Source organism: Elaeis guineensis, chromosome 1 (genome assembly GCF_000442705.2).
Source record: "Elaeis guineensis isolate ETL-2024a chromosome 1, EG11, whole genome shotgun sequence".
Lineage (NCBI taxonomy): Eukaryota > Viridiplantae > Streptophyta > Magnoliopsida > Arecales > Arecaceae > Elaeis > Elaeis guineensis.
Window position 1 is genome coordinate 91,367,141 of NC_025993.2, and position 19,671 is coordinate 91,386,811.

At 36.3% G+C, this 19,671-nt stretch overlaps 1 protein-coding gene across 1 annotated transcript; it reads left to right on the top strand.

The window, feature by feature from the left end:
• Positions 1 to 2,554: 2,554 nt before the first annotated feature.
• LOC105038161 (uncharacterized) lies at positions 2,555 to 8,843 on the top strand. Its single transcript, XM_019847983.3, has 2 exons — positions 2,555 to 2,760; positions 8,415 to 8,843. The coding sequence occupies exons 1-2, from the start codon at positions 2,628 to 2,630 to the stop codon at positions 8,504 to 8,506; spliced, it is 225 nt and encodes a 74-aa protein (XP_019703542.1). The 5' UTR covers positions 2,555 to 2,627; the 3' UTR covers positions 8,507 to 8,843.
• Positions 8,844 to 19,671: the final 10,828 nt, after the last annotated feature.

Here is a 19,671-nt window from a genome sequence, read left to right on the forward strand (position 1 = left end):
CTTCAGTCGGCTGGGGGCGTCGATCGGCAGTCGGTCGGGTCGGCGGACCCTTTCGAAACTTGCCGAGATACCCTCGGCGGATGAGATTTTCGATCTCGTCCTTCAACTGGATGCATCGCTCGGTGTCGTGGCCGTGGCTCCGATGGAACCGGCAGTACTTCCGATGGTCGAGGCCCTTTGCCTTCAGAGGCGGAGGCCGTTGCAGGTATTCCTTCCCTTCGATCTCCATCAAGATCTGCGCACGGGGAGCGGAGAGAGGAGTGTAGGAGTCATACCTGGGACGCACCGACCTCGGAGTCTGTCGGCGGGGTGATTTTTGGATCTGTCGGGGTGGAGAAAGCCGACTACCGGCCGGGGGCCTGCTTGGTTCGGCGGGCTCCCGACCTTTTCTTCGCTTCTCCTTCGGACCCCTGGGCTCGACCAAGCGTCGGTCGGACGCTCCTTCGTCCGCGCGCATATACTTGTATGCGCGCTCCAGTAGCTCGGCGTATGTTCGGGGGAGGGTCTTGTCCAGAGAATAAGTAAATCGGGACGACCTCAGGCCCCTCTTCATGGCTGAAACCGCCATGTCTTCGTTGAGGTCCCGGACCTCGAGCGTGGCAGCGTTGAATCGCGCCACGAAGTGTCGGAGCGTCTCGTTTTCCCCCTGCTTGAGGAAGAAAAGGCTATCCGACGTTCGCGGCGGCTTTCGGCTGGTGCTGAAATGGGCCACGAACGAGTGCTCGAGCTGCGCGAAGGAATGGATACTGCCCGATCGAAGACCGGAGTACCAAGCCCTGGCAGCCTTGCGAAGTGTGGCGGGGAAACCGATGCAAAAAAGAGCGTCGGTTGCCCCTTGAATTGTCATGAGAGCTTTATAGCTCTCGAGGTGGTCGACTGGGTCGGTGGAGCCGTCGTAGGGCTCCACGTGCGGCATCTTGAACCGACTGGGAATCGGCTCGTCGAGGACCAGTCGGGAGAGAGGTTGGGCGGTCTGGAAGTCGACGTCGTTCGAAGACTTCTGGCCGTCCATCTGCAGTTGGGCGAGTCGGCGGTCGATCTCCTCGAACCGTCGCTCGTAGTCGTCTGCTCGTCGATGCTGGGAGACCCCAGGAGTGGAGCCTCCGGAAGACTCTGAAGGAGAGGCCGACGGTGTGCGCGGCCGCTTTTCCTTCCTCGCCCGTTCCAACGGGGAAGGAGAGGGCCGCTGGGACCGTCGGTCGTCGCGCCGAGGTCGACCCTCCTCCTCCCCGTGGGAGCGCTGTTGGGAGTGCTCGCCTGGAGGCGGCAGGGGTCGGCGCGACCGTCGGCGGCTGCTCCTGGAAGGCATAGGCCGGGCCGCCGGTTGTTGCTGGAGGCTTTTGACTGCGTCGGTTAGTACGGTCATCTGCCGTACAATGGCCGCAATCTGCGCCTCCGTAGTCACTGCAGGGCGCGGAGAGCTAGGCTCCGCCGTCGGTGGTGGTGGAGAGGCCTCTTCCCGGCGGGAAGAATGCCTTGCCGACCCAGTGATTCTCGATCGTTGAGCTCTTGTCTTTGTCATGTTGATCCCCTTCCTGGCGCGCCAATCTATTGCGGCCAATCGCCTCGTCGCCCGATCGCCGGGAAGCGTGCACCTGCAAAAGGAAGTCCGCACTGACCGGAGGTGGCTCCGGCGGGGACCCTCCGACGGTCAAGTCAGAGAGGTGACTGGGCAACAGTGAAATGCAGACAGAGAGCTCTGAGAGGGAGAGAGGGAGAGAGAGGAGCGAGCCTGCGTATGTGGGAGAGACGGGCGGATCGATCCTTGCACTGTTGCCTTCCCCGGTATATATAGTGGAGCACGGTATGGCGCCATCATTAATGGCGCGGACAAGTGAGGAACTGTCAACTCACTGTAGGCTGTCAGAGCCGCCGTGAAAATGTCATGTCGCCGTGTAGCCGTCTAATCACCAGGGTTGACCCGGTTCTCGGCGGGACAATGCCCCTAGGTAACTGTGCCGCATGTCCGTGTCAGAGCTGACAACGTCTGGCGGCCGTACGGCGGTTGGTGGAGTCGGCCGACCCAGGGTCGGTGGCCAGCAGAGTGGCGTCGGACTCCTCCGTCGGTCGGCGAGCTTCATGTGGGTCGGCTACCGGACCTCTGGGTTTAGTCGGTCGGGAATGGACCGTGGAATGGCCGCAGTTAGCCGCTGATGGCGTCCGTCGGCCTGTCGCCCGACTTACGATCGGCCAGTCAGAGTCGTCCGTCGGGTCGTCGGTTAGTCGGCCGGGCTGCCAGGTCGGGCCCTCCGATAGTCGGTTAGTCGGGCCGCAGCCGGTCGGGCCCTCCGATAGTCGGTCGGTCGGTGGGTATCCCCCAACAGATACACTTCCTCCACACGAATCCACTACTAGATCTCTACCGTATAGATCTCAAAGTACTCCCAACTCTGCACATCTTTCAAAGTGACAAACTGGTGATCTAACGGTAATTCGCACAAAGCAAGCCCATCCCGTCAAAAAACATCCAAGAAAAACAAGAAATATAATTTTTTGTTCGACAAAATAAATATGAAAGTTTGCCGAGGGGTTCCTTGCAAAAACCCTACATACGCATTACTCAGCTAAGAAAGCCTCGAGTCTTGACTCCTTCCGACGTCTGAGAAATAGAGAGGAAGCGAAAGGAAATGAGCAGCGGCGGCGCGGGGTTCAGGTCCCGAGTGGAGCACTACCTCTATAGCGGCGATAAGAAGCATGTTCTCGCCGGCATCGCCGTCATCTCCGTAGTCTTCAGCATCCCGTGGTTCCTCATGAATCGAGGTCTCCTTCTCTCCCTTCCTCTCCCCAATCCAAGGACCCTAGAAAACCCTAGACGGAAACCCTTGGTCGAAATTTTTGACCCCGTTTTCTAGTATTTACACCAATTTGGATCACAGCAAGGTTTCGAAAATTTGATGCGAACTCTTCGAGATGACTGTCTTGTGCTTGATTTGGATGGAACTTTCGAATTTTAGTCGAAAGTTCTCATCCAAATAATATTTTAGTCGAATTTTAGTCTGTTTCATGAACACATGTTTTAACATAATATTTCTGCCTCTGCTCTTAGCATCACTGATCAGTGCTGCAAAGTTTAATAGAAGGCTCAGATTGGATGGCTGTTGAGGTTGATTTTTCTTGGCAAAAGAGAAAAGAAAGACATTTTTAAAAATTATAATATTTTAATTTTATTAATTATTTAAATTGTTATAGATTTTGAATCTTTCCATTTCAATGAATTTGTTTATGTTAAGATACAGAGGATAAATAAGGGCCATGCAGTGACCTGCAAAACTCTCAGGTTGTCCTATGCTACCATAAAATAAGCCGTTGGATCTTATAACTTAACGACTACAAATACAAGGTTGGAGCCGCTATATTAAATAAATCTTATTGGTACCAGTTATAGATATGTCAGTTTTCATTTATGATTGACTAATAATTGGTACAATATATCTTTTGTTTATTTGGTTTTTGGAGCTATATCGAGCTAAATATGAGTGAGCTAGGCCTAGCTCGTGTTTGGCTTATATATTAATCCGATGAGCATATATCACACTGAGTTCTAAGTTGGATACGGGCTAATCATGAATAGGTTGCATGCTGGATAGCCTTTAGGTGGGTGTCTAACCAACTGTTTACTTGGGTGTAGGCAGTTCCCCATGATTATGTCACTAAAAAGGGCATCAGTGCATGAGGCTCTTGCCATTGCAGAGTTTGGGGAGGGTTTGATGTATGCAGCCTTACCATCGCCATGTGGAGAGATTGTTTTAACCTGAAATACCTTGGTCATGATGGAGCAACTTTATCATGGAACCAAGGCCCCCCTCTTCATGATAATGCCATTGCAAAGGAAAAATAAAAAGTACCTACCTATTCTTAGAGGCTCGATGATTTTTTTCCAGCATATATTCCTTTGTTGGTATTAGTGTCATGTCATTTTCCCCATTCATATGGTGTTTTTAGAATTTTTAGCTGTAATAATGAAGTTCAGGAAGTTTGGACTTAATGCTTGTATATGTGGGGGCCAAGTGTTCATCCAAGAAATAAGATTATGGATAAGATTTCATACTTGTAGAGGCATACGAAGCAACTTAAGGCCATGGCAATCTGATGTTGATGATACAGCCATGAAGGAGGCTATGAACAAATTGAGATGTTGATGGGAGGACTAAATGAGCATGGTCAGAAGATGTATATGTGATATGCTGTGCTAAAGAGCTTGGAATCTGACTTTTGTAATCAAATAAATCCTCTTTCCTAGTCCATTAAGATGCTATTTTGAGCAAGAATCCTATTTATGCCAGCTTTTTACACTCAAGAACTATGTCACCTTCGCACTCAGCATCTAGCTTGAAGAATCCATGTTATGTATCAGTGCATCCAATATGTCCTGTGTTCATATCATATTCTTTGGATGTAGCTCTTAGAGACTCTTCAATGGTGAATTCACCCCACCATAATGGCATCAGAATTTGGCTTTGATTCTTTCCAGCTATTAAGTGAGGATGTAAATGTGAAAATAACTTTGTGATATATCATGTTTCCTGTACTCATGACCTGATAAAAAGTTAATTTGGATGAAAACATGCTTGTTAAACACCATTTCAAAAAAAAAATCTTTTATTATTTTCTTTTATAAATTTTTTATGAAATAAATATTAATCTTTTATCGCTTTCTTTTATACAATATTTTAAGAAATATATATATATATAGTTAAAATTATTTTTATGTAAGTTTTCATGTATTTCTTTTTTTTCCTCCTTTAAACTCCTATTGAGTCAAATGCCTGGACAGATGTATGAATCGAATTCTCACATTTCTATCCATGCAACACTGCTTAAGAAACCTCAAGATATTTGCCCAATCCCACGAAGTTATAGGTTTTTCCTCTCTTCTTTTGTATCTTCTATATTGTCCTCTTGCATAAGCCATCTTTTATTTTTCTTTAGAATTCTAAATTAGCTGTATTTATAAAACCTATGAAATGCTGATCAGGTGTCCCAACCAATGCAAGATTTGCTATCCATGAGTGAAAATACAGAAAATGACAAAACAACATTCAATTTGTTACTCAACAAAACTTATATTTAGCTTTTTAATCTACTATGTACTTTAGAGCATGCTTGTTATACCCAAATATTTTATGTACTGTTATCGTTGTCACTGGTAATGATTTCTATGTCCATTTGGAGAACAATCTTTCTTGTTCATTGTCAATGTGCTTCATAATCATCCATTCACTCAGCACTGCGGCGACTGACTCTTCAGCTTTATACCTCGCAGTAAACTATCTCAATCTTTCACATGAATTTTTTTCATTTTAATATTTTTTTTCTTAATTTGCTATGCATCCACTTATACAATTTAGGCTTTGCATTTCTTATTCGTGGGATATAGTTTGGGGTGCAAATGGGTCAGGTTGGATCGGGTTATAAGTGACCCCGATCCAATCCGATTCCTTGATCTAGTGTGAATATTGAACCCAAACTAGCTTCAATAGAAGATCGGGTTGGGTCGGATCGGATCCATGATCAAATTTTTTGACCTAGTAGATCATTCGGGTCTAGTTGACATGTATAATCCGACCCCAATCCATGAAATGCGAATCTGAGTCAGGTGCGGATCGGATTCAGGTCAACATAGAGTTGTCTTAATAGTGATAGTGATTTTTTAGCTATGAGTCTCAATCATTTCTTTTGCATGAGGATTTTAGCTCGGTACTTAGATCGGGATTTTGGCATGAGAAAAAATTTGAGAATAGAAGATATGATTCTCTTCACCGATTAGCACTATAGGATCACTAAATTGGATGATTGCTAGATTCGTCGAGATCTATCCTTTTCAAAAAAAAGAAGTGTGAGGCTAACTTTGTGGCAACAATCTATAGATTAAGGGTAATGAATCCTATATATTACAAAAAAATGAGTGGAGTCTCAAGAGTCAGTTGAAAGTAGTGATGACTCATGGTGGCGTGAATAGAAAGGGTTGAAGCGGATTAAACACATTTTCTTGAAGTTTGGATGATATAACTAGGAAATGCACAATGTTAGAACCCAGTTGCCTTATTGAGTTAGGTTGGGATGGCTAAGTACAAGTATCTTAAGGATACTATTATTTCAAGCAATTATGAAGGCCACCTTGGAGTGGCAGTTGTAGACATATAAATTAATAAATACAAATGAAAATAAACAAGAAATGCTATAAACCCATTGCGTGCAGCTGGTCATTATGTTATTAATTGTACCTTTCAATTATTTTTTTTTAATTTAAAATGTTTAAAAAATTATCTTGCTCTAATGGTTCGAGGTCAAGTATTATGTATTGAAGCTACACTTGTAGTTTTTAGGATAATGCTTACTATGGTGGTATATATAGACAGCTAGTGATGCTGTTGTTTCATCTATATTGCCCATAATTTAACAATAAAATACAAAATTGTAAGAGCTCCAAAGAGACTCAGGCTGAGTTAGGAGATGCCATAGTTCGAGTCAGTGTTCGCATCCCATACTGAGTTCAGATTGGATCGGGTCGGATCATGTCATTTATCTTAAGACCCAATTCAATCCAAATGTTTCCACAGATCGGGTTTGATCATGTTGGGTCAGAATTTAGTAAACCCAGACCCGACTCGAAAAATGGAAAGGGTCTAATTTTAGAACCTGACCCGGCTCCATATGTCTTTTAAAATGGTTAGGTCGGATCTACGTGGGTTGGATCGAGTCTGGTTATGCGTCAACCCAACCCATTTGCACCCCTAATCATCAAATTGGATGATTGCCGGCTTCGTTGAGATTTGTCCTTTTCAAGAAAAGGAAGTGTAAAGCTAACCTTGTGGTAGCAATCTATAGATCAATGGCAATGAATCTTGTATATTAAAAAAAAAATGAGTGGAGGCTTAAGAGTCAGTTAAAAATGGTAATGACTCATGGTGGGGTGATTAGAAAGGGTTGAAGTAGATTGAACAAGTTTTCTTGAAGTTTGAATGGCATGATTATGAAATGCGCAATGTCAGAACCCAATTGCCTTATTGAGTTAGGTTGGGATGGTTGAGTATAAGTACCTTAAGGATATAATTATTTCAAGCAATCATGAGGACTATCTTGGAGTAGTAGTTGTGGGCATATAAATTAATAAATACAGGTGGAAATAAACAAGAGATACTACAAACCTATTTTGTGTCATTATATTGGTAATTGTACCTTTTGATTACTCATTTTTTTATCTAAAATTTTTGAAAAACTATTTTCTTCTAATAGTTTGAGGTCAAATATTATGTATTGAAGCTACACTTGTAGTTTTTAAAATAATGCTTGATATGCTGGTATATATAGACTGCTAGTGATATTATTATTTCATCTATATTTTTCATAATTCAACAATAAAATTCAAAATTGTAAGAGCTCCAAAAAGACTTAGGCTGAGTTAGAAAAAGCCACAGTTCGAGTGAATGTTCGGATCCCGTATTGGGTTCGGGTTGGGTCGAGTCAGATTGGGTCATTTATCTTGAGATACAAATCAACCCAAAAGTCTTCATGGGTCGGGTCAGGTTGGATCTAGTCAGATCAAAATTTAGTAAATCTAGATCTGATCCGAAAAATAGAACGGGTTCAATTTTAGAATCCGACCTCACTCCATGGGTCCTTTAAAATGGTTTAGATTGGATCTACACGAATCGGGTTGGGTTGGGTCACAAGTCAACCTGACGCATTTGCACCCCTATCTATAAGAATTGTCAACAGTTCTAAGCTTGATTCTAATCTTAGGCTTTCCACAGCTGAAAAATTTAAGTTGGTGATAACTTTGTTTTATTTGTCTCCAGAATTATTTGCATTAGAAATGGTGTTCTATGTTTTATAATCAACTTTTGCTTATCCTTAGTGCTCAATATAGATTCTAAGCTCATATAATGGAACAAATTAAGTCAATTGCATCAGACTTTTCATCTTGTTAACTGATAATTTTTATAACGGGCACATACAAAGACAAACACCAGATACCTAAACCCTTAGATTTCATGCAATTATATACTCAATTTTGTGATGGATTTTTATTTTTGCTTACTACCTCTGTTGTGAGAAATCATTGAAAGCAATCATGCTTGTGTTGATTAGAGACCAAAAAGTCATTGGTTCCCATAATTGCTGTTGCAGCGTCGTCTGTCCTATTTTTTTTTGTTCAAAATATATTATAATTATTTTGGTAGGCAGAGAATGCATTAACTCGGAATTAGGCTTCTGGCATTCTTATCAAATATAAAGGAACCATTTTGTTTTCCCACCACTCGTTTGTTTCACATAGTGATTCCTTTTTTTCTCTGTGTCCCTATGAAAAATTGCAGCTATGTTTTATTGCTCTTGGTGCTTGATCTCTGAATTTGGCTATTTCATATAAGTACCTCGAAATATTCACTCTGTTTTTTTCTTGCTTTTATTAGGATCAAAGCATCAGTCCCACCAAGATTACATGGAAAAAGCTAATCAAGCTCGGAGTGAACGGCTTTCTTCTGGTCAATCATCTCTTGAATGATGCAATGAGTGGCAGAGATAGTTCTCATCTCTGATGTGCATCTTTTTGTACACGGACCATATCTCTTGGAAGAATGGGACCTGGGCGTTTCTCTTCCTCGGGAGACACTATGTTTTCGGATTTTGGCTGAAACAAATATTTATTTTTATTTGATGTCAAATTACGGCTTTTTATGACTTGTAAATGAATAACAGAGGAGTTGGCGTTTATATGCTGACAATGTAACCTCAAAAATGCCCCTTTCATGACAATCCGATGTCTGAACGTGTATGATTGCATTTGGTTCAGATATTATTTGTCTGAGGTATTTCTACTAATATCAAATCATTTTCTTCCATACCATTTTTGACACAAGGGATCTAATCTGAGTGGTTCTCCCATTGAGTTGTCACTTAAAAGAAAAGAAGAAGAAGAAGAAATAAATCAGTTTTATGCAATCTCGATCCAACCATGACTCATCTGTAAACAAGCTTATAGCAGCTTTTCCTTTTAGGTCTTAATCATATTGTTTTTTGTTAGCCTTTGCTTGATCTATAATGATCTTCCATGTTTGATTCATCTGACGGTTGTTTGAAAAGATAGATCAGGTGGAAGCTGTTGTACTTCGCCTTTATCACTGGTTGATCTGCCGGTGAATCTAACTTTTTGGAGCTTATTTGATCATTCTTTCATCCATATGTGCTAGTCAGCTGAATTTATTTCTATCTTCATCAAATGGGTTCTATCTGGCATGATTGTTTACTCAATTTTCCTTGGTAAACAAATGAGCTAGAGCAAGATAGACCATGGTTGGTTCTTGCTATAATCAAGCTGAGCTCGTGGTCGAGCTCAAACTGACGGGCAAAGCAGCCCAAGGAATCAGCATGTCCAAGGTAATTGCTCAGAGATCTCCTCATCGCGAAGGGATGGAAATCTTTCATGTATGCTCAATGGATGGATGAGAGTAAACTTCTTAAAATGCTTTCACATATCTTTTTTTGAATTGATTTTTCACACACTGCCTATAAATTCTTAGCATTGAGTGAAGTCGTCCAAATACCCCTATCTCCCCAACGCCACTTCTCTTAAATGTCCATACATATGTTGTGAAATTTTTTGTGCACCGGGGTGATGCAGATTGGCGTATCGTCTGCGATGATTGACTCACGAATTGAAAAAAAAAAAAATTTTTTTCTCTACATGTATTCTAACTGGCTTCCATGAAATTAACTTAATTATATTTTTTAAACAAGAGATTGAAAAAAATAAAAAAAACAAAAAAAAAATTTTTATTTTTCCACTAATGTTTGTGACTGCTTAATCCATGACTGGTTAGTCTTCAATGCTATGGCCTTGTAAAAGATAATGAAGTTTGAGGTTAGCTCATGTATTTCCTTGATGCAGCAAGAAGTTGTAACATGTGTAACCGTGAATTGGGTTAAGTCATTCAAATATTGACAAAGCTTTTTTTCCGTTAAAAAAAAGATATATGAAGTTTGAGGTTAGCTCATGTATTTTCTTGATGCAGCATGAAGTTGTAATAGGTGTAACGGCCATACGGTGAAGTGAGTGGAGTTTATCGAGAGTGGTGTGATAATTGCCAAGAAAGGAAGCATTAGGATTTTCTCTGATTCTACGAGCTCGATTGGAGGCCGAATCTCATCCATCTAAGGGGGATCGAAGACGACAAATAAAAGAAAGGCCTGGATCGAGTGGGATGGGGGGAGGCTAACTCATCTCCAATAGGGAAGATTAATAATGCAAGGGTTCAGGTAAGGTGGGACAATCTTGGTCCCAGGTTGTTCAAAATTGCTGGAGATTCAAGTGGGAGATGTCTTTAGCATCAACGGAGGAGATTGGAGTGCTAGAATAGCACTTCACTCAGATTTTGGCATTCTTTGATGAGGAGATGGAGGTGGCTTGCAGTAAATGGAAGGACAGACAAGTTTTTGGAAAAGGGTTTCTTGGTTGACTTTATTCAATGCATATGGAGACTAGGTGGCAGTGGAAGGCTAGTTCCAAGTACTTCCTCTTCTTGCTGGGATTTTGCTGTTTGATTTTCCATATGAGGAGACCAAATCAAGGGCTCTTTCTAAAGGCCCTCAGTCTTTTATTGGACAACTTCTTGCCTTGGAGGAGAGGAGGCTGAATTTTCGACCAGGCAAAGATGGCATTCGATTTGTGTGCATATAATGCGGTTGCCTGATCCATCGATCGAGTCATAGGAAGAGAAAAGATCCTTAGAATTGCTACAATGGTTGGTAAACTCAAGTTTTTGGATGATCGGAAGGAGTAGATTGCTCATACTAGTTTTGCTAGGGTTTGTATATACCTTGATCTCTTTAAGAGCATCTACCCTAGGGTCATATTGGAGATAAGAGGGGAAACCTTATGACCAAAATTTATCTATAAGAATAACCAAATCTGAGCTTTGCATATGGGGTGATCGACCACTCTCAACAGTAGGGCAAAAATTGGATCGAATACAAATAGATCATATTTATATTTATTTTGTTTGATAAATATAGATATGGATACAGATATCAGTCTTACTATAATCTTATCATGGATTCTCAATAATTCCATGCTCTATCTCCATGGGGGCAGAAAATCTATCACTATTTCGACTGTGCTATTGGAGGCTTCTCTTATCATCAAATTCTTTTTTTTTTCATAATATAAAAAAAAGAGAATTTTTTTCTTCATGTACAGCAATTTACTAGTGAGAAAAATAAAGAAAAAAGCAATTCTTAGAAGAAAAGAGTTACCAATCAAAGTTGTTTGCATTGCACTAGATGTCATTTTCTTATTTAGTTTGAACTTTTAGAAGTCTTGAACTAAAGGAAGGAAAGTGCACTTCACTAGCCAGGACAAACAGCGAGTAGGACTGAAAATGAATCGGGTATGGATCAAATACTTGTCTATCAATATTTATATCCATATTCTTCAATAAATATAGATATGGATACAAATATTAAATGGATATTAGAATTAATATCTATATTTATTTTAAATAGATATAAATTGGATATTAAGCATATCCATATTGTTATAAACAGCTACGGATACTAAGCAGATATTAAGCATATCCATAGTTCTTTTATCCAGATATGGACATAAATAGGATACTGTTTTGGATATTAATCAAATTTAAAGCAAAATTTAATTGTGAAAACCAACAATAATGATGTTATCATAATGAAAAAATTTAACCAAAAAAATATAATTTAAACAAGCATTAATTGAATTTACAAGTCATAATCAATATTAAAAAACTTCATTAAAAATAAGAATTCAATGACAAAACCAACAATAGTAATATAATCACAAAGGATATTTTTAATAAAAATTATAATTTAAACAAATATTCATCAAAAGTAGGAAGCAAAATTTTAATGAAAGCAAGTATTCAAAAATAAAAATCATAATAACATATTCATAAAGGATAGATTTTATTAAAAAATTATAGTTTTGATTTATATTTATTACTTACAAGAGAGATAATCATAATCTAAAGCACTATTAAAAGCAAGAAATAGATTATAAAAATCTAAGACATTCAAAAAAAGGAGATCATATATATCCTATATTGAGAACCCAAGTAATCACCAACACTTTGATCTATTTAACATGAATATAGACTCATCCATATTTGTAATAGAAGAAGCTAAATATAAATATAAGAAAATAAGAATGTCATTTAATATGTATTAATATTCCTAAACAATAAACATTCAACTATATATATACACACATACACTTGCTTTCTCCCTAGAGCTTATATATTTTTACTTTATCATAATAAGATCCATAATATTATTTTAGATCTATGGCATCCAATATTAAAAGGGCAAGGATTTAAATGATAAATAATTCAAATAAGTAGCATAATCCCTATAAGATAAATAATATAAAAGCATTAATGATTTGAATGTGTCAATAGTATCAAAAACACATACACCATCCACCATATTTAATCTCATTCATGGATAAACTTTAAAGACATCCAATAAATACAAATATCTTAAAAAAATTATAAACTATTAAGTAAAATATTTAATTTAAATTGAATAAGATCATGTGACAATCTTCAATATTCCAATCACTCTGCAATAAAAATTATGATGTTAGCATAATAATCAACATATAAAAACTATATGTCATATATATTAATCTTGTCATAATATATATATTAATATTGATTTGTTTGAGTTTTCAAGAGAATAGCTATCCGATACAGTAGGAGAATTAAGATTATCAACCATACATATAACAGGACCTAAAACAAAATGACAAAAATAAATACTAAAGCTCTATAAATAAGTTAAATTTAACAAAAATATTATATAAAATACAATGAGTTATCTGTTTTTCACGTCTTAGCCAATTCTAAAGGCAAATCATAGTTTTAAAAATATCATGATCTAATGAACTTCGAAATACATCCATCACTCATCCACCTATGCTAAACATTAATTATGATGCTATAGAAGATACTAGAATTATCAAAATATCTCTTGCAATTTGAGCTAAGAGAGGATGTTTTAGATCATTAGATTTTTATTACTCTAAAATATCAAAAACATCACCTTCAACTCATGGTCAAACAGATTCTTCCACACACACACATATATATATATAAAGAGCATATCAAATGAGAGGAGTGGCTTAATGTGAGAGATGAGAGGATATAATAATAACTTTGGATCCATATCAATGGTTTAGATGACCGTCACGCATGCTCACGTGTGCATATTAAAAAAACTAAAAAAGAAAAGAATGGATAAATTCTAGAGGTATTTGGACAGTTTGGATAACCACGTTCTTATCTAAATCATTGATATGGATCTAAGGATTATTATTATATCCTTTATCTTCTTTCCATCGCATCAAACTCATCGAAAATATATCTACCATCTCTCGATGAGCTAATATTATGAGTAAGAGGAACAAAAGAAAGAAAAAATTTCTTTCATACTTACTATGAAGTATCTCTATAGTATTATAAACATCACTAACCTCTTTCTCTTCATTTAAAAAATAGATCTATAAGTAATAAAATACAATCATCTTTATTTTATAGTGAGGATCTAAGAATGAACCCACTGCTAGCATAAGATCAAATTGCTATCAATATTCGTTAAACTTCTACTTCATAGATAATATCATAAAGAGAAAAAATTGATCCTTAAGATTTGTACACTATTCACCAATTTATAATTGGATTTCACAAAAATTCTGAAAAAAAGAGATTTAAAGTTGAATATATTGTGCTTGAAAGAAACTCGATGATATTATAGACATTTTTCAAAGCTTGACGTAATACTTTTTTCTCTTTCCATTGATTATTTATTGGACACATATCAAATTTATAAAAATACAGCAATCTCTTGAAGGCCTCCTTGTAATAACAAGCATCCCTAAGCATCATATATATATAGAGTTCTATCATGTAGGGATATCAAGTGACAAGCCTTTACGTATCTCTAGATCACATTCTTTAGCCCTCTTCTCAAACTCCTTTAGATATAGTGGAGACCTTCGAACGATCTTCACTATTTTTTTAGATATTTTCAATTGCTATATTAGTTTATTCAGATTATCTTGTACAACTAAATTAATAATATATGCAATATATCTCACATGAAAGAACTATCATTACATATAAGTGTTCCTTGAAGTCTTTCTATAATTTCTCTAATACAAATATCATTGGCATAACCATTGTTCAATGTTAATACAAATAACTTACGATCAATACTCCAATTAATCATATTTTTGATAAATATATTATGTAAATTGACTTATATATGTCTTCCTCCAATATGCATCAAATTAATTATATTCTTTTTCAAATTTCAATCAATATCATTAAAATATGCTGCCACACACAAATAAGACTTATTTTGTTTAGAAGTTCATATATCCATAATTGTATTTATTGGCAAAAAAAATAGATCAAACATATTGTAGACCTTCTTTTCTTCTCTGAATATGTCTTTATAATTCCTTTTCTAAGAGTTATGCGACTCTTTAATTTAAAAGATGAGTCCTAAAGGTTTAATAAAATCAATAAATCCTTCATACTCAATCATAAAAAATGGGTATCATGCTTAATAAATATCCATATAAACTTCTTACTGCCAACCTCTTCATCATATATATATATATATATATATATATATATATATATATATATATATATATATATATATATATATATATATATATATATATATATATATATATATATATATATATATATATATATATCCAAAGAACAAGTACCATCCTCTCTTTCTAATGATGTTTGCAATATTTGTTAGTCTTTAACATTAACATTCTTCAAAAATAGATGACACTTAGCATTTAGCAACATGATTTTGTAAATGTGTTGTCCCTAAACTTCTAACTCAATTACATATTCTCTTACAGTGATTCATCTTGCTTCTTCTCTTTTAATAATTTTTCTATCTATTTTCTTTTCTATATCATACTTTGTAAAATCATCAATATTAACTTTTTTATTTTTTCTTTTCTACTCTATTTAATTTGTAGGCTCAACTGATTCAGTATCTATATCATTAATAGTCCTACTAAAAGACATAATGTACAATGACAACATTCAAATTAAAAGAAAAAAAATATATAAGAATCAAAAATATTTTTAGAAATATATATAATAGTATAATGATGCAAAAAGTTTATCTTACATATTAGATTATAGTCTTGCAGATAGTCTTACTTGATGGCCATCCATCTCCTAATAGCAACCATCCTTGGCTACACAACACTCTAGGTGCAACTCACGCACCGCAGAGGATTCATACTTAATTATCTATGGCAAGACTTATGGCAGTGCAAGTCAATGATATCGCTTGGCCATTTTTTTATTACTTTTTTTAAGTAAAAGGAGTTCAACCTATATATAAATATGATTGGACTGCCTTTCAACTCCAAGAATCTAGTTTATTAATGGAGGACTGTGACTATGGAGCTAATGCTCAAACACATTCATTTTTCTTGTTAAAGAATAGAATTGTTATACCATTTTAGTAAGGTTGGCATAAGGATTATTCTTTAAACAATGAATTTATCAATGATGCAATGTAAATTTTGACAAATACATATTTTTTACATAAACACTAAAATGTCAAAGGGAGTTTATTAGCTCCTACTCTACATTTCTATAAAAAATTCTTAATGTTTTTTCTCCTTTTTTTTCTTTAGAGAAATCTAGATTCTTGGAATACACCATCTAAGAATCAAGTTAGCAGTATTGCTTGATATTTTCTCTTTTTAGCTTTGCTAAGGTTAAAAGAAAGTTCAGTTTGTATATATGGACTTATCTACCTCTCAAATTAAAAAATCTCAATCAAGAAGAAATCATCCCACCTGAATTTGGGGCAATCTTAAGAGAATACCACTGAGGACTTGAACTCAAATCATACTTTATTAATGGAAGAGTATGACATAGACTAATGCTTTATAAATCAAACTATTGATGGAAAATCTTGTTCCATAGACTAGAGTATTTAAAGAATATATTTGATGGAAGAGTCAAGATCGAAAAGGAGGAAGCGTACTCGTCTTATAGTCAGGAAGGATACTCATCATCGGATGTCAGTTGGAAAGGATTTTTGTCATTGGATGAAAAAATGGAAAAGACAATCATTGCTAAACACTGGTCAAGAACAATGCTCCTCATCGAATGCCAGTTGGGGCCAATCATCAGTTGGGAAGGACGCTTGTCATCGAAAAACAAACATTGATCAGGAAGGAGGCTGGCCGCCAGTCATCGGTCATTGGTCATCGATGAGCTAGGGCTATAAGATGCCTTATTGTGGGTTGGAGAAATGGAAAAGAAATCCTAGCCACTGCGATGACTCTAAAGCTTCGAAGGAACACAACTGCGAGGGGTTTTGGCCTTTAGGATTATGGGAAAGCACACAAGGATGCGAATGTAAATCCAAGACCCTTGGGATACTTACTTATATAATATGGATATCCAGATCCGTATCCAAAACAATTAGAGAAATTCGTATCCGAATCCATATTTGACTATTTTTTGGGCTAAGTATTCAGATCCAATTGAATTGAGTAATATATATCAGAATCCAACCCAATTCAAATGCAGAAATGAATATGATTAGAGTTTATCTGACCCATTTTTAGCCCACAGGATAGGCAACTCTATTTACAGGACAATATTCATAAATAGATGGAATAGCAACAGCAGCAGTGGCACTCGAGTACTTTGTGCTAGGTGAAATAAGTATGCTATTTCCAAGCTTCCTTATAAAGCATGCATCATCTCTTGTTTGAATAAGGCATCTCAATTACTACCTAAGGCATCTCCTATGTTTATGTCAAATTCCATTCTCCCTTGCTTGAGTTTTCTTTTTACCTCCATATTTATCTATTTCCTTCTTTCCATCTTGGATAATTGTCACCCATCTTCCATCTCTTCCTTATCCAAAAAAATACCTGTGGAATAAGTTTCATTAATTTTTTTTCTATAAAGCTTATTCAATCCCTCTAATAGAGTGATTACTGGTGATAAATGAAAAATACAATAATTTACTTTTTTTTGGGCCTGATCTACCATTTCTACTTTTCTCAAATCTCATTATTGGGAGCGACAACTCTCTCAATCAACTTAAAGCTCTCCCTTGCTTTCTTCTTTGTTCTAGTAATCTATTTAAGTAGTTATTAAAGTACTAGTAACCTTTGGCCTTGAGTTCTCATCCATCTACCTGTATAGGTCATCCCTTGCAATTCAATTGGGACAAAGGTCTCATAGTCTTCTTTCTTCTGATTCAGATGCAAGAATTCATATCCATATTTATTTAAAGTAAATACAGATACAAATCAAATATTAGAAGTATGGATAAAAAAATGGATATAAGTTAGATAATTAAATTTAATACAGAATCAAAAATATTATTAAGCAAATGATACATCAAATTAATAGTATGTTAATATAGTTATATATTTTTCTTAAAATTTTTGAGTGATATATATACAATTAAAAAAGGATTATAAATAGAATCAGATTTTTAGATATAGATTGGATAGTTGTCTATCTATATCTATATCTATTTTTATTTAATGGATATGGATATGGATAGTAGTTGGATGTTCAAATTTCTATCTATATCTGAATAGATTTTGATACAAAAATAGATCTAAATGGATATTATCTAGTCAACTTTCACCCCCTACTCAATGAGACTACAATCTAGGTAGTAGGGCAAGGGAGGGGAAAAGCCAATTTATGGGTCTTAGATTAGAGCAACAAAAATTTTGATTACTAGCAAAATATCTTCAAATGGGGCTAAGAAATTGGAGGGGCTTTCCTACACCATAAGGGCTAAGTAGTCAAAGGAGATATGGCTTCCAACATGCAAGGTGTCAAGAAGATCTGGAGGCTCAAAGCCTCTCCCACTAGCAAAGATGTTAATTGTAGAATAGCAAGTTTCATCAGAAAAAAAAAAAAAAGATGGGCTGAGGGTACTGAAGCTGCTTTTGCTTGCAAGTTAGTAAAGCCTTCATCCAATCATACAAAAAGGCTATCAAAGATAAACAAGGTCATAGCTCCCCTACGACCTTCCCGATTCCTCATTGTATTTATTTTAAGAGGCTTTGAAGCATTATAAGAACCGCTTCAGTCCCTAAAAAAAATGAGTCGGAGGATATATGCCAACATCCATCACATCAAAAGGAGCACTCTACCGATGCATCACTGGATATCAGAGCTGGAGAGACTCAATCAGGTATGTGTTCAACTATTGGGGATGATTCTCCAGGTAAAATTGATATTTAGATATGAGGTTGCATTGTGAAACCCCCAGGGTGTGGCCAAGCACTCCTTTTTTGACCATGTTGAGAATATGATATTTTTTTATAATCTTGAGATATGATGTTTTTTGGAAACAAGACTATCTATGGATTCTATGGTTTGTGTCCAATGAATCATGGGACATAGATGGACTATGTTTTCATTCCAACAAAAGGCCTCTTATGTGATGTTATTATTGCTCGAATGAAGGATTTGGTGATATCAGTTTCACTTATAGTGATAAATAAATTGCCTTTGGTGTAATTAGTCAACCAAATTATTCTTCCTAAATTTTACATATCGTATATGTCAGCACTCATACAAATTAGAGGAGGGTAGTTTGGCGGTCTATAAATCAAGTACTTGGGCATGCCAATGATGGTTTCAGAGAATTTAATTTTATTCTCTAGACTAATGATAGAGGAGAGGTAAACCTTTCCCGATGAAGAGAGAGACTGAGGAATTTAGACAATGACAGAACCTGACATCAAATATTGAGAGGGCAAAATAATAATTTATTAATATTTTTTAAATAAAATATTTTATAATAAATAATAAAATAAAAAATATATATATTCAAAAATATTATAAAAATATTAATAAATATTTAATTTTATGTATAAATAAAGATAAATAAAAAATATTACCTTATGCTATCTGTAAAATGATTTTGATTGCGTAAAAATCTCAATAATCTCTTCCATATTAAAAGTTGAAGAATAAATAAAAGGTTAATAAATAAATAAATAACTGTTCTTTCTTTAAAAAGTTTATTATTTTTAATAAAAAATTAATATATAAATTAATTATATGATTTTTTTTCAAATTGGTGGACTTACAATATATGTAAGACTAAAATATTGGGGGGGCCATCATATATATAAATATATAAATAATAAATATTTTAAAAATTTTTGAGGGGATAATGGCCCCTCGGTCCCTCTCATGCTCCGCCATTGCTTTCAGTAAATTGGTCTTATGGATATGGGATATTAGGGAATGCAATTTACATGGCGTAATAATAGATTGAGTAGGGCTAGAGTGTGGGAAAGAATTGATAGGATTTTTGCTTCTAATTAGTGGTTTCATCTCTTTCCTTAGACCATGGTTTGGCATTCAGTGCAGTTTGCTTCTAATCATTGCCCATTGTTGGTTTCCATTAATGATCATAAGCCTCCAGGTGTGTGGCCTATTGATTTGAAAAGTTTTGGTTGTTATATGAAGGGGTGAATCAAGTGGTGAGGCGAGCAGGAACTTGTAAGGGGAATCATTCTCCTGGTATACAGGTAACACTTAAACTAATACTAGAAAGGCCCTTATGAGATGAATAGGTATAACCTAGGCA